General features: G+C 38.8%; 1 protein-coding gene across 1 annotated transcript; it reads left to right on the top strand.

Annotated features, from left to right (window-relative positions):
• The first annotated feature begins 597 nt into the window (after window positions 1-597).
• Window positions 598-3,259, top strand: LOC120086720 (protein yippee-like At5g53940). The gene is made up of 5 exons (XM_039043499.1): window positions 598-896; window positions 1,360-1,403; window positions 2,646-2,754; window positions 2,885-2,940; window positions 3,035-3,259. Exons 1-5 carry the CDS (start codon window positions 801-803, stop codon window positions 3,117-3,119), a joined length of 390 nt encoding a protein of 129 aa, XP_038899427.1. The 5' UTR covers window positions 598-800; the 3' UTR covers window positions 3,120-3,259.
• Window positions 3,260-9,532: the final 6,273 nt, after the last annotated feature.

Genomic DNA, 9,532 nt, shown 5'->3' with positions numbered 1-9,532 from the left:
CCACCTCATCTCCTTCATTCTTTTATATATATGTATACATATATATTTCTTCAATATTTATTCCTTTATTTAAATATACACATATATATACTTGTTTACTTAAATAAATAAATATATATATATTCTTAAATATATATATATACATATATATTTATTTATTTAAATATATATTCCTTACTTATGTATATATCATTCTATATGCCCAAGATATAATATTGCTTTAGTCAAAAGTCATTTGAAAGTCTATTAGTTTGGCTTCTACTTTAGGATTGTCTGTCTAGCTTGACTGACTTTCCTTAACTCACCTTTTTATCTCAACTGTCTTTATCCAAACCTTAGATTTAATTATGCTATCGGGGTTTAATTTCACCATCCCCACTAATAAACTTAATTTGGAGGTAAAAGGGTTGCATAAATATTTGTAGTATCTATAAAATTTACATCTAGATATCATTTTGACCATCATATTTTATTCCTATAAAGTAGATTATAATTTATTGTTTTTTTATTACAAAAAAAAGTAATGAAAATTAGGAGGCCCAATATTGAACCCATACCTCTGTTCATCGGAAGTTCGGAACCACATCAATATCCAATGGGCCAAATCTTAGAGCTTCTTCTCACGTCAACAATGGCAGTGATCGTGTCCTTTCCGTACTGGAAGATGGAAGAATTTAGTGGCAAAAGGCGGTTCCCATTTTTCTCAAATTCAAGCTACTTCAACCGTGGCGGAATCCTTTCACCGTTGAAGCTGAGGCGGAAGACGGGAGCTAAGGAGCGTCGAGCGGCGGAAAAGAACGATGGGACGGGTTTTTGTTGTGGAAAGGGAAGGGAGGTCCTACAGATGCAAGTACTGCAACACCCAGTTAGCTCTCTTCGACGACCTTGCATCTCGGGTCTGTATTGCTATATGTTCTCTTTTTCTACATTTTTCTACCGCAGACTTTGTTTAAACATCAGTTGCTTGTATTATATCTTAATTGAACAATTGAAGTTTTAGATGCTCTCAACTATGTTAGTTCTAGTTCTTAGAGCAGAATCTTCGCGGGCTTTTGATTGCAATTGTTTTTTTTCAAATGAAATTGGTCGACAATTGCGAGTTATTCAATTTCTCAGGGTTGAAGATTCTTTGGCACTGCTAGATTTCGTAGCAGTTATTTTAACACTCAGTCTTTGAGCTTGAATTTACTCTTCATAGTCTTGTAATCTGAGATGGGAAAACGATTTCAATTGACGTTAACAGCCATGATTTTGATGAGAGTTTGTTATAGAAGATAGAAAGCTGTTTTACATTTCAAGCAGCTCCTCGTGTTTTGTTTTTCCGAAGTTCGTCTAACTTTTTCACTCTTATTTGATCAGGCCTTTCATTGCCGCCGTGGAAAAGCATACCTTTTCAATAATGCGTGAGTTCTCTGTCTTTTGGTCGGAACTGCTGTTCGTTTTTCTTTGTGGATTTACAATTCCTATTACTATGCACCCAAAGTGTCCGCAGATTGAACTAATTTATATATTAATGCCATAGCTCCTCAAGTATTTTAGTCATGGTTCATGTACACTGTAGGTAGCCAAAACATACCCCATAGAAATTGACCTTAATTGCTAAGGGCTTATTTGATGTAATTGTATTATTTTAGTGTGCAGAAGAATGAAACTACATTTATAATTTTAAGCGGCAAAACGGCACTGGTCAGTTTGTGTTCGATTAATTTCCTACTTGAGCTAGCTAAGAAAGGCAGTCATATATTCTAAGTTATGCGTGCTATCATCTATTTTGGATCATAACTACTTGTTAGAAGTCTAATATTAAGCATGTTTCATAATGCATAAGTGTGAACAAGGAGTTTCAGGGCCCTGACAACTGCCTAACCATTCTAGTAATCCAATGATCTGGTGGCGACACGTCTTCCTAATTTTAGTTGAAGTTAAAATAGTGATGACAATGTGTACAGATATGAATTTTGAAGTTTGTATAGAGACAGTGCTATGAAAGTGTGTATTGTAAAATTGAGTAGAGTGTGTTCAGAGAGCATGTAGAGGGATATTAGAGAAATAGTAATGTAAAAGTAGGTGGATACAATGATCTGACTTTTCTACAAATTGGGGTGGGGGGACATTGTTGACTACAATCTCTTCGAATTTTGGAATTTGATAGACTAAAGAACAGATAGAAAACACACCAACTAATTGTTTTTAGTCATTTTTCTCTAAGGCCTTGGGTCCAGGCATCTGGGTAGAAAGTTTGATAATTGAAAATCTTTAATATCTTTTGGAGCCAGCGTGTGAAGGTTTCTTGTGGAGTTGTAGAGCTGGCAATATCACAAATATGATAAATTAAAAACTACAGAAAGAAAACAGACCAAGCTATTGGCAGTGGCACATAATATTCTCTCTTAGAGAGAAATGGGGGTAGGAAATTATGTGATCCATGCATCGGAGGCAATCCTCCAAATAACCTCACTCCAAAAGTGTTGAGCCTTTTGGAGGCTCCAACTTCTCTGTGGGAGGTGAGCCGGAGAGAGAGAAAAGCATCTTTTCTTCCATCTGTTATGTACAAATTAGTAATGCCTATCGTTTTCCATGTTTTATCATTACAAAGCATTCCAATTGGGATTATGCTCACTTACATTTTGGAGTTCTTCATATAGGATAAACATTTCTTTTGGAGCATTGGAAGAGAGGATGATGCTCTCAGGATTGCATACTGTAGCAGACATATTTTGTTGCACATGTGGACAAATTGTCGGGTGGAAATATGTAAGCTTTCTCTATTATCCTCCAGACACTGCATAAGAAATTGCATTTAGTTACCAATATGTATTTTCTCCATTATGCAATTTGCCAAACATTTCTCTTTTTCTTCTATATAACTCATAGTTTCGTTCAGGAAGCAGCACATGAGAAGAGCCAAAAGTACAAGGAGGGAAAGTATGTTCTTGAAAGGTGAGACTCTCTTGCCTACAAGTTGGTTAACTTGTATTACTTTTTCTTCTCAACTGTTTTTACTTGAATATTTTATATACATTTCTTGAACCAGGGGGAGGATAGTCGACGACATTGAATTCTCTACGGGCTTCTTTATAGACTCTCGGTCTAGTATCAGTGATAGCGAAGATAATTAGAGTGCACTATTATCATGTAGTATACAGTAAACCATAATAACTACCTAATGATGATGTTCTGGTCTGCATATAATCTAATAATGTTTGGACCATGTAAATGCAGAGTTATCTAGATGGGCATGCTTTTTTCTTTCTTCCTTCTTCCACCCTTCTAGTTCATCAGTCCATTTCGTTAATTATTTTCAGTGCAACAATTTCACTAACTTTCCGTTGCTGGCTGATTCTCCCTTTCTAACTCTTTCGACCCATTTGACTCTGTAGTTGAGTGAATGCCTCTATAGTCATATAATGCTGCTGCAGGCACCCAAACTCGGCTGTAAGTTTTTGGTCATTGATGTTGTTGTTGAGACTTGAACTTTCAGAATGATGAATAAATGTATGAACTTGTTTTTAAATTTTGTTCAGGTTTACCAAATTCTTGAACAATATAAGAGACATTTAACTAAACCATCATGGTTTGGTTTAGTGATCATTTGTCAATAATGACCATAGATATAATAAGGACTTAAAGAGAATGAGTTAATTCATGTTGGCCATCTACCTAAGATTTAATATTGTTGAAATTAGGGTTTTGTATTCTAGGGGCATTTTTGTCTTTTTCATTGTACCCTAGGGTTTCCCTTTTTTCTATTTAAGCTGGTGGTCTGTTGTATTTCTTTGTATCAGTCTTCTAATAAGAATCCTTTTATCCCGTAGTTTTTTCTCCCTGATTAGGGTTTTCCACGTATAATCTTGGTGTGCTATTTTTCTTTATCCACTCTGTTTTTCATCATGGTATCAGAGCATAGAGACGAAACCCTGGCCACCATTGAGGAAAATCCAATAGGAGAATCCCAAACCAATAACCTAGATATAACCAGTATTATCCAAAAAGCCATTGACATATATTTTCAGTCTCTTCTTCCCCACTTTCGTGACGATCACCTAACCCATTCCAACCAGCCGATCCGGACGACCAGCCAGCAGACGAGCCGCCGCCGCCCTGCGACTTGCCGCCCGAAGAAGGAGCGACCAGCCGCAAGACCCAGCTGCGATTGACGCCCAGTCACGTTCAGACGGAGACGAACGGAGCTGCCCAGACACGATCAGATCCGGTCGCTATTAGACAGAGTCGAACGGCGCTGCCCAGTTCGTCTCGTCTGTTCCCGTCGCAACCTGTCTTCCCTCCTCAGCCGTTGCCACACCAAAAAACGGATGAAAGATGTGTAGGTGTCTTTCAGCCGAATATGAGCAATAGAATGGGACAGTTTTCGTCGATCATGGGTGAGTTTGGAGGGGGAGATTCTTCATCATACCACCAGGACCAAGGGAGTATAATCCAAGATCAAGTTACCCAGTTGCAGCTGCAGATTAAACGACAGAACGAGATGTTCCAGCAGCAGATAGCTGCTATTGGGGAAGCCCTGGGATCGATATCCAATATTCAACCAGATCTAAACCCATATCCTAAAAATTTGGTAACTTCGTTCCCTACTTACTCCTCAAATTTATGTTCTGGAGCTATAGGCAATTCTTCTAGTTTTATTATAGGAGAAAAGTTGAATGGTGATAATTACTTTTCTTGATCCCAATCCATTAAAATAGCCCTTGAGGGCCGTCACAAATTTGGATACCTGACAGGTGAAATACCAAAACCAAGGATAGGTGATCCCCAAGAGCGAATTTGGAAAGGAGAGGATTCTTTGTTGAGATCGATTTTGATTGAAAGTATGGAACCTCAGGTTGGAAAACCATTATTATATGTAGCCACATCCCGTGATATTTGGGATACAGCCCAAAAACTCTACTCAGGAGACAGAATGCCTCTCATTTATATACCCTACGTAAGCAGGTCCATGAATGTAAACAGGGGACAATGGACGTTACTGCTTGCTTTAACAAGCTGTCTCTCTTGTGGTAAGAGTGGATTTGTGCCGTGAAATGATTTGGAACTGTCCTTGTGGAGGAGTTTTACATTATCAGTCTGAGGAAACTGACCGCATGTATGACTTTCTTACCAGACTCAACTCTAAATTTGATACAGTACGAAGTCGTATATTGGGGACCAGACCTATACCATCCCTAATGGAAGTCTGTTCTGAAGTTCGCCTGGAGGAAGATAGGTCGAGGGCCATGAACAGTACACCTGTAACACCGACAGATTCCGCTGCTTTCAAAATATCTGGCCCTGTCCAAGATAAACAAAACAGTAAGCTGCCCCCACTATGTGAACATTGCAAGAAACTCTGGCACACGAAAGATCAGTGCTGAAAGCTTCACGGCCGACCGTCAAATGGTAAGAAACGACAGCCAAGCCGGGCTCTTGTAGGTGAATCTGTTACTGGAGATACTCAGCCTTAGAATCAGGAAACCACTCAGAGCACTACTACTACAATTTGAGTGAGTGCAATCGCTCAATCAGGTACTTTTCACTCCTTTGACCTTGTGAGTATAACCGGTAATAAACCATGGATATTAGATTCAGGAGCCACAAACCACTTAGCTGGTTCCTCTGATCAATTTTTGTCTTATCAACCCGGTATTGGAAATGAAAGAATCAGAATTGCAGATGGGTTCTTTGCCCCCGTTGCTGGAAAAGGACGGGTGTTGCCCTTTGCAGGCTTAATCCTCCAAGATGTGTTGCATGTACCAAAAGTTTCTTACAATTTGTTATCTATTAGTAAAATTATAAGGGATTTGAAGTGTCATGTTATCTTTTCACCTGATGCTGTTGTTTTACAGGATCTGAACTCGGGGATGACGATTGGCACTGTCCGGCATGACAGGGGACTCTATTTCCTCACTGAAGAAGCCTTCTTTAGGATATGTGATAGGACTAGTTTGTTTTCTTCTCATTTTTCTGTTTCTGAAACTGATTATATATTATGGCATTATCGCCTAGGCCATCCTAATTTCCAGTATATGAATTATTTGTTTCCTCATCTTTTTCACAATATTAATATTTTTAAGTTGAAATGCGATATGTGTGGCTAAGCCAAACAACCTCGTGTTTCCTTTCTTTTCTCAGCCTTATAAGCCTCTAAACCATTCACCCTATTCCATAAGATGTTTGGGGTCCGTCATCTGTTACTACATAACTGGGAAGCAGTAGTTTGTTTTTCTTCTCATTTTTCTGTTTCTGAAACTGATTAATATATTATGGTCGCCTAGGCCATCCTAATTTTTCAGTATAATGAATTATTTGTTTCCTCATCTTTTTCCACAATATTAATATTTTTAAGTTGAAATGCGATATGTGTGGCTAAGCCAAACACCTCGTGTTTCTTTCTCTTCTTCAGCCTTATAAGCCCCTCTAAACCATTCACCCTAATTCCATAGAGATGTTTGGGGTCCGTCATCTGTTACTAATACTGGGAAGCAGTAGTTTGTAACCTTTATTGACAATCATACTAGACTAACCTAGGTCTTCCTTCCGACAGACAAATCAGAAGTTACTTCGGTCTTCCAACAATTCTACAGTTCTATAGAAATCCAGTTCAACGCCAAAATCGCAATTCTCTTGAGTAATAATGGTTGAGAATACCTTAATAACGCCTTACGAGAATTCCTAATCTTAAAAGGAGTTGTCCATCAGAGTTCTTGTGCATACATCCCTCAACAAAATGGAGTGGCTGAACAGAAAAACCGTCACCTAGTCGAAGTTGCCCGATCTCTTATGTTGTCAACTTCCTTTCCTTCTTATTTGTGGGGTGATGCTATCTTGACAGCAGCCCATCTAATAAATCGCATGCCAATCCCGGATCCTAAAATTCCAAATCCCTTTAGATTTCTTCAAAGAGTCCTACCCAAATTCCAGACTTCTTTCTGATGTACCCCTTCGTGTCTTTGGCTGTGTGGTGTTCGTCCATACTCACGGCCCTAACCGTACTTGTGGGTACAAGTGTTATCATCCGTCTTCCAGAAAATACTTTGTCTCTATGGATGTGACATTCTTTGAAGATCATCCATTCTTTCCCAATGGTTCTCTTTAGGGGGAGCATACTAGTGAAGAAACCAATTGGGGTCCCAGTCTTTCTGTCTTACCTGAACCCATCCTTGATATTAGTGTCAGTACCAGATACTCTAGAGTCCCTTGGATCACATACTATAGGAAGAATCTCAAGAAGGAAATAGCGTCGCCTGTTATCTCTCCGGCTCCAGTCCATGAGTCTAAACAGAGATCAGTTCCAGGTACTAATAGTCCTATCCTTGATCATGATAATAAATGTGATAAAATTGATGCTTGTGTTGAAAATGTTGAGAGCAAAAGCAGGGAAGATAATGATAGCAAAGATGTAATCGAGGTCGGTGATGGTGCAGAGACAGATGATTGTGTGACTCTTGAGAACATGGTAGAACTTGGAAAAGAAGTGTCTCTTACTCCCGCTGAAAAAACCATTGAAAGTGGGAAAATAACAGAACGGGAGGGTGAGTGCAGTATGTCAGAAGGAAGTAAAGATAGAGATGAATCCCTTGATCTTCCGATTGTCCTAAGGAAAGGTATTAGATCATGTACAAAATATCCGCTGCAGAGTTACTTGTCCTATAGTAATTTGTCTCTTGAGTTCAAGGCCCTTACTACAAATCTAGACATAATGGTGATACCAAACAGTATACACACAACTTTGGAAAGCCTTGAATGGAAAGTTGCAGTCATGGAAGAAAAATCATACGTGGGATCAAGTCAATCTTCCAAGTGGTGTAAAGCAGTCGGATGTAAATGGGTGTTCACAATAAAGTATAGGCCCGATGGAACAATTGATAGATACAAAGCCAGATTAGTTGCCAGAGGATTTACTCAGACTTTCGGGGTTGATTATTCCAAGACTTTTTCGCTGGTTGCAAAGCTAAATACAGTTTGGGTTCTCCTTTCTGTTGCAGTTAATAAGGATTGGCCCCTTTACCAGCTTGATGTGAAGAATGTCTTTCTTAATGGAGAGTTGGAAGAAAAAGTCTATGAGTCCTCCCCTAGGATTCGAGAAACAGTTTAATCACTGAGTTTGCAGATTAAGGAAGTTCTTATATGGGTTAAAACAGTCCCCAAGGGCTTGGTTTGGCAGGTTTACTATGTTTGTAAAGTCGCAAGGATATAAACAAGGTCATTCTGATCATACTCTTTTCACTAAAAGTTCAGTATCTGGGAAAATTGCAGTTTTGATTGTTTATGTTGATGACATTGTTATTTCAGGCGGTAATACCTCAGAGATTGACCGATTGAAGGCAAAGATGGCTGAGGAATTCGAAATCAAGGATCTTGGAAAACTAAGATACTTCCTTGGAATGGAAGTAACTCGATCGAAAGAAGGAATTTCAGTTTCCCAACGAAAGTATACTCTGAACTTGCTTAAGGAAACAGGTATGACAAGTTGCAAACCAATTGACACTCCTATAGAAGCAAATGCAAAGTTAAGTAATATGAGTAAAGGTGTTCCAGTTAGCAAAGAAAGATATCAACGACTTGTGAGAAATTAATATCTCTCTCTCATACTAGACCCGACATCTCTTATGCAGTGAGTATGGTAAGTCAGTTCATGCAATCTCCATAAGAAGAACACATGAGGGCAGTGGAGCGCATTTTGAGATATCTGAAAACCTCTCCAGGGAAAGACTTGATGTTCAGGAAAACTGAAAGGCGATGCATCGAAACTTACACAGATGCTGATTGGGCAGGATCTGTGGTAGACAGAAAATCAACATCAGGATATTGTACTTTTGTGTGGGGTAACCTTGTTACATGGAGAAGCAAAAAACAAGGTGTTGTTGCTAGAAGTAGTGCCGAAGCAGAATTCAGGGCTATGAGTTTGGGAATTTGTGAAGAGATTTGGCTTGAAAAAGTTTTAAGAGACCTTGATCAAGAACATACCGGTGATAATAAAGCTGTAATAAGCATAGCAAATAACCCAGTTCAACATGACAGAACAAAGCATGTGGAGATTGATCAGCATTTCATCAAGGAAAGACTTGATAGTGGCAACATTTGTGTTCCTTATATTCCTTCCAATCAACAAATTGCAGATGTCCTAACAAAGGGACTGCCCAGACAGCTGTTTGATGTATGTGTGAGCAAGTTGGGTCTTATTGACATCTACGCCCCAACTTGAGGGGGAGTGTTGAAATTAGGGTTTTGTACTTTAGGGGCATTTTTGTCGTTTTCATTGTACCCTAGGGTTTCCCTTTTTTCTATTTAAGCTGGTGGTCTGTTGTATTTCTTTGTATCAGTCTTCTAATAAGAATCCTTTTATCCTGTGGTTTTTTCTCCCTGATTAGGGTTTTCCACGTAAAATCTTGGAGTGCTATTTTTCTTTATCTACTCTGTTTTTCATCAAATAGTCTATGAGTTTCTTTGACATTCAAATATTGTAGGGTCAAACGGATTGTTTCGTGAAATTAGCCATGAACAACTTCACCATAAAATGGGCACCTTGATTTTGGTT

The sequence above is a fragment of the Benincasa hispida genome, chromosome 9, assembly GCF_009727055.1.
Source record: "Benincasa hispida cultivar B227 chromosome 9, ASM972705v1, whole genome shotgun sequence".
In the NCBI taxonomy this organism is placed as follows: Eukaryota; Viridiplantae; Streptophyta; class Magnoliopsida; order Cucurbitales; family Cucurbitaceae; genus Benincasa; species Benincasa hispida.
Note: the sequence above shows the minus strand (reverse complement) of the source record. Positions and strands in the feature narration are given on the sequence as shown.